General features: G+C 36.1%; 1 protein-coding gene across 1 annotated transcript in view; it reads right to left on the bottom strand.

Moving 5' to 3' along the window:
* Positions 1 to 1,749: 1,749 nt before the first annotated feature.
* LOC140156501 (gamma-aminobutyric acid type B receptor subunit 1-like) overlaps positions 1,750 to 20,147 on the bottom strand; it is a 38,963-nt gene continuing 20,565 nt past the window's right edge. The window contains exons 7-17 of the mRNA XM_072179444.1: positions 19,367 to 19,588; positions 17,673 to 17,754; positions 15,092 to 15,169; positions 14,411 to 14,561; positions 13,796 to 13,928; positions 13,106 to 13,219; positions 7,665 to 7,784; positions 5,197 to 5,374; positions 3,922 to 4,085; positions 2,409 to 2,561; positions 1,750 to 1,813 (exon numbers count right to left, since the gene is read on the bottom strand). Coding sequence (XP_072035545.1) covers positions 1,757 to 1,813; positions 2,409 to 2,561; positions 3,922 to 4,085; positions 5,197 to 5,374; positions 7,665 to 7,784; positions 13,106 to 13,219; positions 13,796 to 13,928; positions 14,411 to 14,561; positions 15,092 to 15,169; positions 17,673 to 17,754; positions 19,367 to 19,588 — 1,452 coding nt within the window. The 3' untranslated portion in view covers positions 1,750 to 1,756. The remainder of the gene's footprint in view (positions 1,814 to 2,408; positions 2,562 to 3,921; positions 4,086 to 5,196; positions 5,375 to 7,664; positions 7,785 to 13,105; positions 13,220 to 13,795; positions 13,929 to 14,410; positions 14,562 to 15,091; positions 15,170 to 17,672; positions 17,755 to 19,366; positions 19,589 to 20,147) is intronic.

The following is a 20,147-nucleotide window of genomic DNA, read 5'->3' as shown; positions in this document are numbered from 1 at the left end:
TTGTTACGAGTCGTTAGAGACTCAAAGCCGAAAACACCTTCTTCCCAAATTCAGTTTACAATGCACAGCAAAACACACTGTTTGATTAAGTTAATAATAATCTTTAATCAAAAGTAAAGTATGATTTACCATTTATTAATGAGCATAAATACATACAATCATTGAGAATTAATCAAATACACTGTTTAGTAATATAGACTTCTTCTTGTTCTTAATTACAAAGTTCTGATGTATATCCTGATTCAATAATACTATAATCCTTTGTATATAAAATCTTCGCACAGATGACAATATCCAAAATGGTGCTATTTTCACCTTTCACACAATATCTAATGGAAAACAGGTCTGCCTTGCATCTCACTGTTTCCACTTACATTGACAGATGTGGTGTTTCATAAACCAGACTTCAGCAAATCGACATAAGGATATATTCCTTTCTGGGAACAAGTACGCACTTTGCCGTATTCTTGATCTTCGTTATTACTGTATAATACATTGACTACATAAGATATGTCTGGTTCTCAAGTTCCTTTCATTGAAGGCATATGGATTGTTAGCACGTTAACTAACCCACGACAGCACTGTGTTAATCTCTGCCAAAAATCCTGTGCATTTTCTTATTCACTAAACACCAAAATGTCCCATTCTATTAATAGTCCATTACTTCATTCACCTTGACAACATATTATGATGTAAATTGGAAATTCCCAAGCCCAATTATAAACAATAACCTTTCACATTACAACACTTTCTCGGGTATTTCCAAATGATGCCATATCCAATTTACATTCTCGGGGATTCTGCATCCATAAATAGTCCTAACTATTTGCCTAAATCGCAAGATAAAGGAGTCCATAGCCATCAGACAGGAGAAACAGAGTCAAGCTCAACAGAGACGGGGCCGGGATCTTCCCAGAATTTACGACTGTCTTCTAGAAACACCAAAATCATCCAAGTGTGAAGAAGACAGTCAGTCAGTCATTACTGCCTGAGGATGGTAACAGTTAGTTACCGAAAATATTAGCAGGTAAATATTTATTTATTTGTCTTCAGTTTCCGTTGAAATTTTCTTGGTTAGTCCTGACTTTGTTTATTGTGATTACATGGCAAAGGGGGTCCCCAACTTTCAGTAGCTTTAAATGGTAAACAAAGCTAAATGATCAAATTTAATTACTCTACACACATCATAATATAATATATTGATTATTAAGTAATGAAAACAATGCCTCATTAACTGTAATTGACATCAAAAGGCAAATGCTTTCTTCAAACATAGCTTTGTTTGAGTTGATTACCCAAATTCACCCAATATGAACTACCACGTGTAATTATATGGACGAAGTTGGGTTAATTTGGATTTAGAAAGAAAGAAAGAAAGAAAGAAAGAAAGAAAGAAAGAAAGAAAGAAAGAAAGAAAGAAAGAAAGAAAGAAAGAAAGAAAGAAAGAAAGAAAGAAAGAAAGAAAGAAAGAAAGAAAGAAAGAAAGAAAGAAAGAAAGAAAGAAAGAAAGAAAGCGACCAGTTTACATACACGTTATTTGCTTTGGCCGCTTTGCATGGGGGACATTCAAATGTGTTCATCCGTGCTAAGAGATTTACTAAGAGATTAATACTTTCAGAGTTGCCTGTTCTGCGTGAACGACTGACATATTTACAGTAGTACATTATGAATTAATAGAGAAGATCATAATCGCGGGATCCGGGGAAAGTTATACGATGTATGATGATAAGGTAGCCAAATTTAGACTTTTTCACTGCTACACTTTCTTTCCTGTCCGCAAAGCGGCTTGCAGATTTTTCAGACGTTGTTGTTTCTGAAATGAATAAAGATATAAAGAGGCTGTGCAATAATTTATCCGAGGGAAGGACAATTTCAAAATGGCCTATCAACATTTGCTTTTTCCCTCTCGGCATGCCAACAAAACATTGCTCCTCCTCTGGGTATGCTCATCTCCCCCTCCCCACCCAATTTGCAAACTTAAATAGTCTAGATAAATAATGCGAGCGTAGCGAAAAGGACATTTTACATTATTAGATATGTTTCGTACAGTTTTCCTGTTAGCCGTTTAGAGCCTTTTCACCCATAAATATATGCTAAAAATAGCTTGACCCCCCCCGCCATGTCAAAAATTGCATGCCTGAGGTCAGATAATTATTGCAAAGCCCCTAAACATCCACATGCTATCAACCACAAACCATCCCATGTCCCATCCACTCACTCCCAGAGAAAATGAGATAATTTCAAGAGCACTTCACACGAGGGCAGTTTGTAAAAGAATATTATTATTTTCCAAAAGGTACCAGCCAAGATTGCCCATTTGCTAATATAAATTTATTTAAAACGTGTAATTTTATCTTTGTATTTTATTTAATCATTGATACATTTCTTTAGAATTAAAATCACTTTACCTCATACAATATTGTTTGCAAGTGTTCTTCTTTGTTCCTATTATTAACCAGTTTGTTGACAGCTACTCCACTTGTTGTGTCAAAAGTCATATTATTATCAGTCATCATTGTTATACGAATGTCTTTGCCTTGTGATTTCCACAACAGTAACGTCTGTTTTTCAAATAATTTAAAACAAACAAATATTATTTCTTTTGGGAGAATCTTGTCCGTAACATACTCGTGAGCACAAAATTCACACCACACACACCCTCATTGATCATTTGCACAGTCATGTCAAAACGAGGTTTTATCCCCAAAGTGCGTATTGTTTTTGCAAAAGCTTTTTATACTCATGCGTAATTACCGCGTACTCTTTACAAAAGTCTTCTGGCGCGTTGCTAGAAAGGCACGAAGTTTTGCAAGGAGAACCACGTTTTGATAGCGGATCCATGCAAGCGGTTTATATTCGCCGTAGAAGTGACGTAATAAGAGGATTACTTACCTATAGCAATAGATAAATACAATTTTTGAATATATCGCCCTGCACTACAAGCAGCAAGCAGGTTGCACTAATCACCTACACCTGTTTAGATTAAATACAATACCGCTCTTTTCAAAGCTTACAGGTGCGAGTGATCAGTATAATAATGAATTAAGAAATAAAGGGTAATGCATGATCCTTTACACAAAAATAATGTGTCCAAGGCAGTAAAACGTAAATAATGGGTGAGGCGCAGCCGAACCCATTATTTAAACGTTTTACTGACAAGGACACATTATTTGCGTGTAAAGGATAATGCTGCACCCTTTATTTCTATTCTATTACCACAAAATAGTGTGATTTAAAGAGAAAATATCAATTTTTTTGCCCAAATATTTCAAGTTGTTTACTTCAAGGTGGAGCGCATACGCGTAGCCAAAGCGTATGCACATTCCAATAACACAGCCTAACATTCCATTCTCCCCTATAAGCAGGTATGCACATACAATAACACACCCCTGACATTCCATTCTCCCCTACATAAGCAGGTGTGCTGTGCACTCTGCTGTTCGCTGTGATGATAGAAGAACATAAAGTTCGTTGCCCTTGACACTTTATCGCTAATTAATGGTCTGTCACGTGACGCGTTTCAACAAATCACAGTGCGCGATTTTGAATAATGGGTCGTGGGGGTAATAGAATATTCTATAGAATTACGATCCAGGTCTTTATTCCTGTTCTTTGACATCTATGGTTTAAATGCAAAGATACCGCGTGAACGTTGTAGTGAAGGGCGATATATTCAAAAATTGTATTCATCTATTGCTATAGTAGTTAATCATCTTATTACGTCACTACGATGAATACAACATACACAAAGAACAATAAAAAGCGTTAAAAATGCGCACAATCACTATAAATCATGACTGAATGAAAATATTGCATTCTTGCTTGGGTCTGGTTTTGGAATAAAATTGATGATAAAGGCCCACAGGTCTTATTTGCTATCGAACAAAACAATAACAACATGGCTCTATGTGTATAAATTACCTTTGGTAGAAACACTAGGCAGAGTACAGTGGTGTTAATGAAGATAAGAGCAGTTGCCAGGATGATGAAGTACAAATTGACGTCAAGAAATATCAGATTAAGAGAAGGGATCAAGACAGCAAGAATGACAGCCACAGTATACACTGAGATCGCTATGTATTTACCTATTTTTTAAAAAAAACATAAAAAAATGTGTTACAAAGACTTGCAGACATCTGATATCTAATGAGTGATATACATTATCTAGTTGAGGAATATTGGATAGCAACGTTTGCACAGTATTTCTTCTGATGTCACATAATTTTGATTTTTTGAAATTCGTGATAAATAATACAAATATTATGGCAAATTATTACAAATTGATAGTTTGATATTTAACAGTCCTCGAAATCAAATTTATAAATCTAATGATATGTACTTAAAGTGTATGTAGCTGGGAGGAAAAGCCGCCCAAAAAAGACCTACACAATTTAGGTCTTTTTGGGAAAAAATGTATAACTTAAATACGGATGGTCAAAATTTTCCAATTATGGAAGGCTTTATCTCCTAGTTACAAACACTTTAAATACATGTATTATATATGCATATTTATATTTATAAGGTCTACTTTGTGGACTGTTAAATATCAAAAATATAAGTTTTTAATAATTTGCCATAAAATTTGTATAAAATCACGAAATCAAAAAATCAAAATTATTAGATGTCAGAAGGATATTCTTCGCATCCATAATGCCAATTGGTGTGTCTGCTGTGCTCCCAAGTCCCACAAAAATACTGTGCAAACGTTGCTATCTGATTCCTTAACTTCCTTATCCTCAAATTTGATAGCGGTGTCCGACTGCTCTTCCTGATAAAAAAAAAAAAGCACTACACTCCATTACAGAAAAATATACAGAGCTATATATTTGGATTAAAAAATGTTTTGCCAAACGAAACATAGCTAACTGGCAATGAAAGTCACATTTCAATATTTTTTTCTGGAAATAAGGGCCAAAAACGTGAGTTGTTAGAGTGCTTATTGTATGCTGTAACAATGATGACAAGGTGTTGGTGTCTTGACATTTTATGGATGCAGAACAAAAACAAAAACATATGCAATCCAATTTCTAGACATGTCTGGCCAATTACAGACACAAAAATTCGTCTTCAATCATTGGAGTTAATAGTGATAAAAACACTGAAAGGAAACCTGAATTCATTATAGCAAATCACGACAATTCTTGCTGTAATTCCCGATAGTATCACAAAATATGGAACAATAGATAAATGACCTACTATCATTAAGTTCCGATACTCTTATGTTTCGGGTCTCCCAAGCCAGAAATACACCAAACGTCAACAGAACCGCTTTAACCCCATAGATAGCCACACTGAAATAGAGCTGGTAGGATGAGGTGCAGAATTCAACTACCGGAACAATGTAGACTTCAGCATCAGGTTTTGTTATATCAAGCTAAACAAAGAGTAATAAAGAGATGCAACAATACATGCTGCTACAAACTACAAAAATCATTGGTTGGTTACATTGTATTTAAACGAAGTGCTCAATATGAGCAATGACTTATTGTATAAACCCAGCAAGCACGAAAATGTTTTTAAAACGTTATAAACGTTTTATAAACGCGTTATTATTTGGTATAAACATTTTAATGACATTTAAATGTTGGGTATGTCATTAAAAACATTACAACAACATCAAAATATTTTTGGGAAACATTTCTGTACAACATTTCGTCAACACTTACATAACATTATGTCATAATGTTTGGCAGCAAGTTTTAAAATATGGTTTTGAATGTTATTGAAACGTTTTATATCATTTATTTAACCCGATATTTAAACGTTTTGTGCAAAACGTTCTGTGTTTGCTGAGAAGTACTGTCGCTTTTAATAATAGAGAGACTGGGTTGAATAATTTCATTATTGAGCCAAAGCTTTATTTATTCGAGTGTAACATTTTTTGATTTGTTTGTTTATTTGTTTGTTTGATTTTTTCTTTCTTTTTGATTTATATCTGCACAAAGTGAGCAACTTTATGATACCACCCCAAACCGCAGTCTCAACTTAGTGCCTGTCTCAACATCAAAATTGGTTTACGTTCATGATAGTTTATATGTACTGGTATATTATTTGATTAAAGTTTAAACTTTTGATTTTATTCCTGACTCTCCATCGCTCATCAGTGAGACTGTGATGTGTATCATCTGGTCGTGACCTTTTTGTCTAAAGACTTGATCACAGTTTCGTAGATTTCTGGAGGTTTGTACCTGTCCCCGTCGTCGTTGAGAGATGACTGGCACGTCGTCATCATCCCTATAGCTTCGTGTCAAAAATTGCCGTGATAGTACAGCGAATCCTCTCGTTTTTCAACAGCTACGCGTGGCGATTTTGTTCGAGATAGGCCGAGCGACTCAGGCTAAGCATACCATTTACACCATATGACTATCATATGAGATACCACAGAGTTTCTATTCTACATATTATTACGATTTGCGCATGCTCTAGTACCCCATATGATGTTGCTATTACAAGAAAAATTCGATTTGTTTTCAGGTAAAACCCAGGTTTTGTTTCCAGTACACTAACTTAAAATGCAATACACTAATTAGCGGCGACTGCTGTTTGTTGTGTATATATTTTACTGCATTTTATCCGTAAAGATTTTTAAATCGCCGTAAAAATTGTGATATATTTAATTTTGAGAATTACAATTATACTTTATAGGTATAAAGGAACACGTTTAGCCCATTCAGTTAAGATCCAGGTGCTTGTATAGTGCTAGTCTATAACACAATGCATATGTAAACTTTCTTTATCTGTGTCAATAATAGAATATTGATTTCAAATCTCACCAACGGAGTATGGAGCTGTATGGTATGGAAAAAATATTTATAATACAGGGTGTTGACACTGGTTAACTTGATTTGCACTATCGCCTTGAAGCATCGTTAAAACAATCTGTGGTCTCTGTCCAAGATCTTGACTTGTTCAAGTTCACAAAAATAATGTCCACGGGACTCAATGTGGGTGTGGTTTGATATACTTCAGATTTCGAAGAAACAACGGTACAAACTTTACGAGACTATGAACAAGTCTGAGGTCAAAAATGCCACGACCTGATGATGTACACCAGTCTCACGCTCGGCGCTGATGAAAACTGAAGAACCTACGTCATATTGCCGAACAAACGTGCCTTAAACCCATAGCTGCAGACGTAGCTCAGGCCTGAGCCTTGATGATACTGCTATCATAATCATAAAATCATGATCTAGGAAGTTTTTTAAATAGGTTATTGAGAAAAATAGTGAAACTTTTTGACTTTTATAAAATAATATCTCATTTTAAAGCCTTAATGTATGATTTCCGTCAACATTTAATTTTGTTATTCTTCATTCAAAATGTTGAAATAAAATTAGTAATAACTGCTGGGAAGGATTCCTGTCCATTTTTAAGTTGAAGTAACAAGATAAAGTTTAAAAAAATCCCACTGTTATTTTGGCCATTTAACATGCAGTTCTATGAGGGACATAAAGTCATAATTTTATGAATTTATAACTTTTGTCGAACTTTGCTCTGTTGACCTACAAAGACAATAAATGTAGCCGATTCTATTTAGGTGCAAGTTGGGACATGTGTAAACATTACAAATATGCTAAACAAAATCAGGTTTGAAAACAATTAACCAATTTCATATTATAAGATTTTATGGTTTTAAGGTATTAGATTAATTGTACCATGTTTACCTGAGCCTCGAATCGATGAGTAGATATATCCGGGTCAGTCACTATGATTAGAACTCCAAGAATCAACACGTCGATCACGACAGGGATTAGCACACCCAGTATTAATTTAGAGCATAGGGCCTGCACTTTGGCTCGACATTTGAATGGGGCGTGAATTCATTTTTGGATACGCCCCTATTATAATTAGGTAATACTCGACTCACACACATTCCCTATATGTATATACATGTACCACATGTAGTCAACCTGTCTGCTTTATCTGTATTGTGCCGTTCTTAAGCAAATACGGTAGTTAAACACGATTTCATCAAACATTATAACAATAGCTCTTTTACAGTGTGCAATCATCCCGGGCAATAATTGGGCAATAATAGAGGATGTGCGTGAAATTATTGATTGGCTCCATACAAAGGAATTGACCCGGTGTCCTTCACCGTAATCATGGCACAATGCAGTGCATTCAATCAAACGTTGTCGTCAACCTATTTGATCGTATTTGTGCATTTGTTATGTGTGTGAGACGAGCTGTCGCGGTAGATTGCAATAGCTTGTAATCATGCTTTTGTTGAATGAATTTGAGTACTCCGCCATATTTACGGTATGATACGTCATAATCTAGGTGATTATTTGCATTGGATGTCTTGAATACGCTGGCGAGGTTATGTAATAATCGGATTAATGCTATAACAGTAGGTGAATACAAGTTTTGAATATATCGCGTTGCAAAGCCCCATTCAGTGATCCCAGCGAAAGTGAAAAAAAAAATCAAATTGTTACTTTTATAAAAATTTTAATGAAAAAATTGGCACAAAACCCAAGAAAACGGCAGTATTGACGAAGTTGAAGCCCCATTCAAATACATGTAGCTAATTTATATATACTGTCAGTATATAAATTACAGATTCACGTAAATGCATTATTTTTGTCTTAAATAGGCCTACACGGCTTAGGGCTGAACCACTAGCAGAAGACACCATGTTGATGTTTTATGACCTTTGACATTCTTTTGTGGCGAGTGACATGGTCAGTTCAATTCACGCCGAGTGTCCTTGACAGGTTTAACTCTGCTTCGGTGGTCATGAAAGAATTCAAAAGATAACCTCTGCCCCAACAATCCCAAGCAATTGTCTGAAACTGCTCTTCGGATGATTTATCATAAGAACTCAGTCGTCAAATGATGATAGTCATATAATGACCAAAAGATTATTACTGACTATATCATTGAAGACTGAGTTCCGCAGTCTTGTACAAAATCTGAATTTTGATGATTTTTACGATCGTCCGGATGAAAAAAAATCACTGAATGGGCCGTTAGTTCCCTCCTCTCCTTACACTGGCAATATGGATCAAAGAAAAAAAAAATAAAAAAATAAGAAAACAAGAAAAAAAAAGACAAAGAAAAGAAACAATAAAAGAAAAACAAATATGAAAAGTTCGAACAATATTTGGTTTATAAAATTAATGTGACCATGATGAGGCTCGAACTCTCCACCTTCCGATTTAAAGTTCGAAGCGCTAGTGTACCAAATTCTGATGCCTTACCAAGTGAGCTGTGCTCCTGAGATACGAAATAAAAATAAAATAATACACTGTATACCTGCTTGTGTCGGTAATTGATTTGCTCAAATTCCATAATGGTACAGTGCAACAGAGCAAAAATGCCCAAAATTTAAAAGCTATATAATTTATGACCACTATACACTACACATAAAAATACTAATACAAGGGAATTTCAACGTAAGAATCCAAACAATTAAGTACCAACATGCACAGCTTTGTCCTTATATCACATTTGGGTTTTTAACAAAATGTTATCAAACCTCTACTGTGATTGGCAGCTGCACAAGGCATCTCTTTGATAGCTGATCATGGCCATCCAATCAGCAAGTGGCTACTAACTGACCTTGACAGGCTTGAATGAGCACTGTCATCTGCTACAAAAAAAAATCACACTGTAGGACTACACTCTAGGACCTGGTCACTCCATAATGCTACAGGGAGCACAGTACTTTGACAATGGAGTGAAAGACTATTATTATTGATTAGGCGCGGATTTTAAAAGTACAGCTCCTATGCGTGTATAGCAAAAAATTGGAATAGAATGTTTGGAATCATGTAACTAAAGTACTAAATGCATTCTGCAAAATGCGCTCTGACCAATTTATAAAGCATTTCATTAGCTTTAATTTGACATATTGTTTGACATATTTGGAATTATGGTAAATCATTAAATAAAATATTTATTAATTAATCAATTATGTCAATTAATTAAAATTTAATGCAAATATGCATATTTTCTCTGACAGAATTGTAGGATTTGACAAGAGCCATCTTTCTTGTAAGTTTGATTCTTATAACATACCGGTATCGTATTGCGTCCCGTTATAGTTGCAGAAAAAAATACGCGTGCAGGACACACACACACGCACACACCCCACACACACCAGAGGATCGTACCGTTTTACAATCGTATAACATTCATTGGCGCTAGTAGTAGTAAATTTCAATTTTCTTTGCTTTACCTCACTTGTTCTGCTCAAAATTAAAAGGGACATATCTGACAGTAAAAGCTTACATTTTATGGAAATTATGTTTAACTATTTGCTTAAGGATACGATACATGATTTACCGACAAGTGACTCATTTCGGAATGCGATCATGAATTTTGAAGAAAAAAAAAGTTTCCACAGGCTTCGTTGGGATTCGAACCAGCGATTCGAAACTTCCTTCGATTACGCGTCTAGCGCTTTACCGTTCGGCCACGGTGGCAGTTGAGTGGAGGAGTGTAATGATAAAGACGCGTTTTGTAAAGATAGATTACCCGTTTTATGCATAAAGAGCACGAACGTTTGGGAAAGGTTTCAAACAAATAATAAAGACACTGATGTGATGATGAAATTGCGTAAGTCGGGGAATACATGCGTCGCAATGTTTTGTTTTGGTTTTAGGAATTTGACCTTAAAATTTACGACTTCATGACATTATCATTCGAAATCAACAAAAGATATTTCAACAGTATATGGCATCATTCTTTCTCTAGAATGTTTTATACATGTATGTGAAATAGCTTCAACAATGGTTCGCTGCATAATGGTAAAAACAGCCTTGACCTAAAAAAGGGCGAGAGGTACCATATTTACGGGTTCAGGCTAAATTTAAAATTGATATAAAACGTTTGTTTTTTGATAGATTAAAAAAATTAATTTTTGTCATATAAAGAAATTGTGTCTGGTGTGAATTACACTCCAGTTTTTATTCTTAGGGCTCTTTGACTTCTTCAAATGATTTTTTAATGATAGAGTGAATCCCCTGGCCCTCTATAATTACGCACAAAAGATCGAGTCCCCTTTTAAACAGCACAAAACAGATAAAGCAGACAAATTTACTATACATAGGCCTACACATGTATGGTATCTGTATGCCAGGGACTGTTTAAGAATATAACATTAGATTTATGATATTTACTTCGAGGACTGTTATTTATCAAAAATGTGAAAAATATCAAATGTTAATAATTTGTCATAAAATTTGTATTATATCGTGAATTTCAAACAATGAAATTTATTTGATATCAGAAAGACATTCTTCGTATTCAGAATGCAATTCGATATGTCTGATGTGCTCTCATGTCCCACAAAAATACTATCGAAACGCTCAAAACAGATCCCTTAATTTGGTTAATTTTCTTTTCTTGTTTTCTTTATTTTTTCTTTATTTTTCTTTGATTTATATTGCCAGGGTAAGGAGAGGAGGAACTAAAGGCCCATTCAGTGATTTTTGATTTTTTTTCATCCCGACGATCGTAAAAATCATCAAAATTCAGATTTTGGATACTAGACTGCGGAACTCAGTCTTCAATGATAGTCAGTAATTGGACATTATTATGACTATCATTTGAGGAATGAGTTCTTATGATCCGAGGAGCAGTTTCAGACAATTGCTTGGGATTATTGGGGCAGAGGTTATCTTTTGAATTCTTTCATGACCACTGAAGCATAGTCAAACCTGTCAAGGACACTCGGCGTGAATTGAAAGACCATGTCACTCGCCACAAAAGAATGTCAAAGGTCATAAAACACCACTTTTGTGTCTTCTGCTATCTAAAGGCCTATGGCTGATTTTGTACCTTTCGTCATTGTCATAGATGTGCTAACATAGCTTGCTAGTGCAGTGGTTCAGCCGAAAGCCGCGCCGTGTGACAAAAAATAATGCATTTACGTGAGTCTGTAATTTATATACCGGTACTGACAGTATATAAATTAGCTACATGTATTTGAATGGGGCTTCAACTTCGTCAATACTGTCGTTTTCTTGTTTTGTTTTTTGCCAAATGTTTTCATTAAAAATTTTTTATAAAAGTAACAATTTGATTTTTTTTTCACTTTCGCTGGGATCACTGAATGGGACTTAATAGCGCGGATTATTCAAAACTTGTTTTTACCTACTGCTATATAGTATTAATCCGATTATTACATAACTTTGCCAGCGTATTCAAGACATAGGTTATGTAGGGATACACTGTACATGGGTATAGAGGCCCTGCATGCTTTTATCGATTGGCTCCAAACAAAGGATTTGAACCGGTGTCCTTCACCGTAATCACGGCGCAGTAGCCTACAGTCCATTCAATCAAATGTTGTCAGTGTGCGAGACGAACGATGTATAAATCTGGAGGTCATCACTTATCATCATCACTTATCATGCTTATTGTAAAAAGTTTGTCCAATGCATATACTGTGTGTATTGTTCCCGGGTATTGTCAATACAGTCAAGCAAACAGGTATTATATTTTGAAAAGGCCGCTATAGTATATTCACAGGGGTGTCTTGAATGGCCAATCATATGGGACATAATCAAATTGCAGTGACTGCTTCCTTTGTTACCACATGTCAGTCATCTTGTGATTATTGGACCATGTAAACCTGCAAAAAACGAGCCAAAGTGCAGGCCCTATGTCACGCACACTCTTGAAAACAAACAAAACGTAATCTCATCAACCAGCAATTAAGAACAACGGGGTGGAGGTGGCGTTCTGAGAGCTTGAAATTAACTGTTCTATTTTAGCAAAATGTTATTTATTTAGGTAATTAATCTGTTCTTTATTGTAGGAGGGGGCAACTGGGGCAGAGCTCTCATTTCCACGAAAACCGGAAAAAATCCAAATTTGCATATTGATGTACGGAAAAAATATCGCGTACGGGACACGCAGGGGATGCAATACGGGACCGCGAAGAAGAAAAAAAACCAGAATAAAGGGTATAATCTGACTAGTTTGTGTATGACGTCCTGTCAACCAGAGGTGCCGTACTGCGCTGTCAGCCGGGCTGCACCTTTGCCATTACGTCAGACGCAAACTGATCTTTTTAATTCGTTCTCAGAATATAAAGTGTCGGGATAACGCTAGCTATACTCTAGCGGTGTTTGGAATAATGAGGACTTACCACACGTTTAAACTTTTTAACGGCTTTGTGGAAAATTACGTGGATACGGTATGTTTTCATGAACAGCGCCCCAAACGTCGCCGAAAATCCAATGCAAATAAACGCCAATCTCACCTGAAAAAGTTTAAACATTCACTAGTCAGGAGTAAAATGCGAATAAACAAAGCGTTGTAATTTAAGAAGATACAATTTCACTTTATTAATTAAAGCCATATTATAACATTTTCATACAAAATAGATTAGTATTTCTTTGCCACAAAATGTTAGCTTTTACTGTCAGATATGGCCCCTTTTAATTTTCAGCTGAACAACTAAGGCAAAGCAAAGAAACTTGGAATTTACTACCAGCGCCGATGTCGCCAATACGTATCACTCCTTCGTTCGTGTTTATGGTACGATCCTTTGTTGTGTATATCCGTTCCGCACGCCATAATGTACGTACTGTGTTTTAGTGTGTTATGAACATCGCGTATCGACTTATATTTCCATCGTAATAATAAAACAACGGTTCCTGCGTTTTTATTCAAAATCTCTGATTTTAACAAAACTGCAGCACCTAGGGTTATATTTTTTGCAGCGTATATTGGTTTAATAAAGTACAATATAATCGTGTAAAAAACAGAATTTTGAAAAATATTGAGGGCGTCCTCCTCAGCAAATGTTATAATATGGCTTTAATAGCAGACAAACCTTGCACAACACCAAGATGTAACTGTCAGAGAGGTTCGATGTATCTTGTCCAAACAAATATATCGACGTATACAGCAGCAAACTACCAGAGGAGATGAAATTGTTGAGCTTAGGCGAAGATATTTTTATTGCCCTGTTTAATATTGAAAATAATGAACTCATCTTTTAATACAAAGCATAATGTACCGTATTTAGGACAAAATGTACCATATTCCTATCATATTGATCATACTACTTCCAGCAGCAGCAAACAACAGAGCGATCTTAAAAGTTGTAACAAATATGAACAGCTCTGTATTCCATATTTATAATTCGTATTTATAAATTCACATGGGCGCAGCCATTACACAACATCCTACCTAAAATATTAAAGCATTTACTCCATAAAAAATGAATAGGAAAGCAAGATAGGTCATACAGGCTGTCGTATCAAAATGATTGGTACCCGTCATTTTTACGTTTATTGAGAAGCATACATATTCCAAATGCAACATTGAATACTCTCGAAATGTGCAGAATATATAGTTTATGACTTTTTTATAATGATTTTAGTTCACAACATCACATAAGAAAGAAATTTAGCAGTGTTCTATGACTACTGGATCAGATTCTTACCTTTTATGCCTGTACACCACATTGATAACACTAAAGAAAAGCGATAAGCAGATGCCGAAGGATGTCAATGTATACAAAGTAATTCTGCTTAATCGGTTTATTTGGACCACTTTGAGAATCTCTGTCTTACCATCTACAGGCGTGAACCCCTCTGATGAGCAAACAGTCAAACAGAATGAAAAACATTTTCATTTCATAAACAAGTCGATTTTAATTTTTTCAAAAATAACACTTTTTGTTTTGCAAAAGTTTATTCTACAAATCATATAGTTTGAAAACTTGCTAGATTTATTGTTATTGATGAGTTATATACGTTTTACAAAAGTGCTGTTGATTCAGCCCTCTTTACAACATAACTCAAGAACCACAGTACCTACAAAAGTATATCTGTGGTATTTGAATTCTTCTACACACTCGCTATGAAATTAGCAATGTAATTTCTGCCAAAGCTCACTACCATTCGCAAGATGCTGTGAACTACCAAATCGCAACAGTTTAAAATAGTTGCTAACCTTAATGTAGGTTCAGATCATGAGAGACTGTCTAAACGAGTGTTTGCAATTATCATTTGCTCGTTACAAAATGTAGCCTCTATCCCACGATAAAAAAAAATATTTACACGGGTCATTATCATACAATAAACAGACAATCAATGAAATGTTTTACTTTTTGAAGACTTACTCTGCCAGAAGAAAGTTTCGTTTTCCACTACTGTGATATTATTTGTCGAAATGCTGAATTTTAAAATATCATGCCATTCTGAAATAAAATACGCCAAATGGAAGCTTCAGGGTCCGGAAGACTGCGAACTGCTATAGATTACAAGTATGCATTAATAGAGTATGGCGTTGCAAATATACCCACAGATCAGCAGCTCTAGACTCAACCCCCTTCACATCATTTCCAAAGCAAGTTTTAGTCCGACCATCCAGAAGACAATGAATTACATAAGAATTATCATGGTTATACTAGGAGGTATCCATAAGAACTACAACACCATCGTGGATTTTGCATTTGAATATTGCGCCATACCAATCAATACATGGTAAAGTGAAACCGTGTGCAGCTACAAAAATGGTTGGTTTATGCAAATAAGTATAACTCGGAGTTGGTGGTGTACAACAATTCTGATTTTTAATTTGGACGTTCAAAGTCTGCTCGTTTCAATGATATTTTCATTTACACTTGATTCCTTCTAGATTTCGTTCAAAAGCGTCACAAACATGAGTTTACTTCTTTTTAAATCAGCGTGTAAATATTGGTTTTAAATTTTTTTTAAATTGGAAAGAGCGATCAAGACTATCATGAGTATTTATTGAATCCTCTACAGAATAGTGTGTTTATGTCATCTATATCAGAACATGAAATAATAAGAATCATTGATAAGCTTGATCATGTTGATTGTAATAATCCAGTTCATCAGTTGTCTTAATGCATTTAAATAAAGGCCCTTAATTTAATGACCAGATGGGCGCAGACATTACAGCGCCTAGACAGGATGTCTGGAAAAGTGACCTTTGGCACAGCAGGTCGTCTTCCTGTGTATTTCAATTGGAAACGCGGGATGCATGTCCAAATTTTGTAGCAAATTTGTCATTTTTTTTGCAGCTTTGTAGTATTATTGTAAGAGTTTCCGTCGATAACTTTTTCTTTCCGTCGACCAAAACTTTCAAAATTTAGTTCTTGAAAACATACTGAAAAACAGAATCCCCCAAATTTTAGTTTAGTTGCCTATTAAATTTTCAGAAATTTTGATGATATTTGTCTGAAAAATCTCTTAGCATTGTAGCACATCTACTGATCATTTGGTGGTCTTGGTATGGCGGCGCCCATGGGTCACGTGGGTATTGAATTTAGTGCCTTTTATTTAATACCCTATGGTAACTGTTCATGTAGAAATGTTTATAACCCCCCCCCCCCGGGGGATGTGGGTCTTCGAAAAAATTGAAGGGGTATGCCACGCAGACTTTCGTGACTTTCTCTATACCTACTTTTTGCAGTTTTTGCTACCCATCAGTATACTGATTTTCAACAAAAAACACCAAAATTTGCCCTGATTGGGCGTTTTTAAGAACACTTTCACCAAAATGTCCCCAATTGGGCGCATTGGTCTTTACTGAATACCCACCCATCGATATACCAAAAAGGTACCCCAAAACCGCGACACATCCCCGTATACCTTTAACCAGGGAGCCCCCCGCCCCCGGGTGAAAACTCATCAATCTCATGAGGTGTCATCCCAAAAGATCTTGAACTACATAAAGTTGTTCCAATTTATTTTAAAAAAAGTTGATCCACAATCATATTCGAAATATCAACCTGTTTAATTTCTACCTTGTTTTGAAACTAATTTAGAGAGGCTTGTTTTCAACAGATATCTGTCATTTATGGATAGATATATACGGTGTGCAAAAAGTTCGTTCCGCCCTAATGTCCGGTTTGCTCTAAGCATATTATCACTATAGTTAGAGCACCATCAACTTTTGCCCTCAAGATTACTTGCTATGAATGTTCTTAAGGCATACACGCTGTATAAATTCTCCAGCCAATTTAGTTTTCTTGTAGTGTGGACAGACGTGTGTCTTGAGGAATTTAAAGAACCACAAACCTCAGAGAATTTAAAGATGGCGTCCAAAAAAACCGACAATGGCTGGTTCAAGATGAGGAAATTGGAGGAAGAAGGTCTTAACCCAATAGAGAAATATTGTGGTCTATTCTAAAAGAAAGGATTTTTAAAACTGCTTAAGTCTAGACAAGAATGAGGAATTTCTTGTGCCATTAGTGGACGGTAAATGGGGAAAGCGTGCTTTGGAGGTGATCATGGTGATTGACCACCAAGGATACTATGACTTCTCTACTAATGTAAGAACATAACAAATAACAAATAGCCTTGAAATGCATTGTGTGTGTTTCATTTTAAACACGTTAGAAATGCTTTTTGGGAGGGGGCGGAACGAACTTATTGTACAAGGTATTAAATTTTAAACGGTACACAATTTGGCTTTAGACACTGTTATACTGAAATGGCAATCATTGATTTAATTGACAATAATTATTTATAACGACATTGATCAAAACGAAACAATTCTGTGTATCTATTTGGTTTTGATACTATAATACATCATTACGTTTTATTATTTCCTTCTTGTATATTTTATGGCATTAGAGGAACGTGCTTAGAAGGGTTTAGCAATGATAGGTGTCAGTGTGTGTGTAGGAAAAGAAGAATCCGGATTCGGCTGTATGTTACAACTTAACTTACCGTGAACTCCGTTTGCATACTGGACTTGTCTGATGGCAATATTAGAGGACCTTGTTCCGTCACTGTTGAAACTCATATGACCCTTTAAGTAAACATATTTCAAAGTAAAATCATTTCAAACAACTCATTTAATTTTTTTAATCATTTAAACACAATAACATATTTTTATAAAAAGCGCAGTGATTATAGTGCGCTACGCACAGGCACAACGCCTAGACGTTGATCCACAAGCCTCAGCACACTTTACAGGTTGTCGCTGACCACTACGGCCCCACATCATTCCACAAACCATTAAACAACAATTCAGGGACTTTGCTGCTTCAAGAGCGTACACCCTAGACATTCCACAAATAACCATCGCAACGGGTTACAACGAGACAAATTAGCAGTGAGTTCCTTGTCCAAGGGAATTTTAATCTAACTCAATTTTCCATGTGAGCGTATAGACACCGCCAGGGTTCGAACCCGCAACCACTCGCACCATAGTCGAACGCCTCAGCGATTGAGCTAACTTGACTGCTATACAATGTATAGCATATATATTATGACATGACCTTAACCCGTAAACCGGCCCGTAAATCTTATGAATTTCAGGAAAATAGATCATTATTGAAAAGTAACACTGTCATAAAAGCAAAAGATGGAAAAACTTTACCCTTTATTAAAAACCTGCACCCTTCATTAGGTCGAACATATTATACATGTGCTCATGGCGCCGCCACTGTCTCATGATCGCAAGATTATTATCTGTCTCCAGTCTTGACCGATGTGTATTGATGGTGTCGACACATAGTGATGGGAATTGGTCAAACACACCAATATTGAGGAAGAGTAACCCAACCCCACATCCTTAATTTGACCAAAATAGAGCTCCGAAATACCCTTGATTTTGGTAATTTCAGTTCTAAAAGACCCCTAAATTGCTTGTTCCTCAGATATCAGGCGATTTTCAACCAGACAGTCAAGAAAGACCCTTGAATATAACTGTTCGCAGCTCCCAAAGACCCTCTTTTACTTGTTCGCAGCTCCATAAGGCCAATTTTACCCGTACGCCGTCAGCTCCCAAATACCCATCATCTGAAAATTCCGGGAGAGCGTACCAACCAAAAATGTATGATGTGCCCCCCCGGGCTTGAGAGTCAGTAAATTACGAAAAAATCCAGAAGCTAAAAAACAAACACAAAAGCAAATGGTGCGTACATAGGTGATCCCCTGACACTTAAGGTTTAGGGAGTTGTCATTTTATTCGGAATGGGGGTGTGGTCATGGATATACGGGGGTCGGGGGTTATAATTTTTACACCAAAAATTATTAAGGGTTGGTGACTAAAAATCTTCACGCGCTGCGTTCGCATTCTTTTAACTTACGATCAAAATGTGCACACAATCTTTAGTTATATAATGCTAAATTTTAGCGCGCTCCGCGAGCCCTCTTTACACTTTACGATCCAAATTCTAATACGCTTCGCGTACTTTGTTCACGCTGAAGTTTTTGGGGCGTTCCGGCAAAGACTAATTTTTCTTGAGTCTGGACAGGGGGGTCATAAAAATTTTCGACCCGAAATAGGGAGGTCATACAAAATTAGCCCATGATAGGGGGCATAAAAAATCGACTCCGGTCACCAACATATTTATGACCCCTCCCACCTTCCGAAAAAAATGACATCCCCCTTAGTAGACAAAATATATACGTACGTTAAGGCCAATGAAATTGACTTTGATCAGATTGTCATTAATGATATTGGCTATTTGAAAATCCGAATACTCAAAGTCTTCCAGGGACTTGTTCAAGGCTGCTAGATCTCTTGCTGAACTGTTGAGGGCCAACACTAAGGACATGCAGGAGTCGTAAAAGATGCCAATGTATGCACTTGATTGTAGCTCAGACATGTCTGTAATTTGCTGTTTCGAAGGCCTCTGAAATACAGAAAAAACTTTGCTTTGTGAAGAGTTACCGAATAGTTTGCATCGGTTGCTGTCGTTTTAAGTGCCTTTCCAATTTTATTTTGACAGCTTGGTTAACACTTAAATCATTATTTTTAAATTAAATTATTGTTATCATTATTATTGGAGTTTCAAACATCCGGTTTTGAAGTAACCGGCTTTAGAGTCACGGTGATTGAATGGGTCCCAGTATAATAGAATCGGAGGTGACAGGTACGTCACACGCCCATAAAACCGGGTGTAACTAAACGACCAATGGGGTTATTCGGGCCATCACCATGGAGTGTTGCAGGTTCATTAAATTTGGTGGGAAAATTACCACTGAAGCAAGACAAAAGGTCAAGGTCAAATCAGGGTCATCTGGGTCAAGTGTCACGGTCATTTGAAGGTCACTGCGATGACTGTGGTCAAATCATAGTATATTTTTGTGGGAACTACTACCGAAGCGAAACAAAAAAGGTCAATGTCGTTTTTTGGTCATTCGGGTCATCCGAGGTCAAATCGTCATAGATTGCGTCATAGATTGTTGTAG

The sequence above is a fragment of the Amphiura filiformis genome, chromosome 7 (genome assembly GCF_039555335.1).
Source record: "Amphiura filiformis chromosome 7, Afil_fr2py, whole genome shotgun sequence".
NCBI classification, from domain to species: domain Eukaryota; kingdom Metazoa; phylum Echinodermata; class Ophiuroidea; order Amphilepidida; family Amphiuridae; genus Amphiura; species Amphiura filiformis.
The sequence above is the reverse complement of the archived record's forward strand: the minus strand, read 5'-3'. Positions and strand labels throughout refer to the sequence as shown.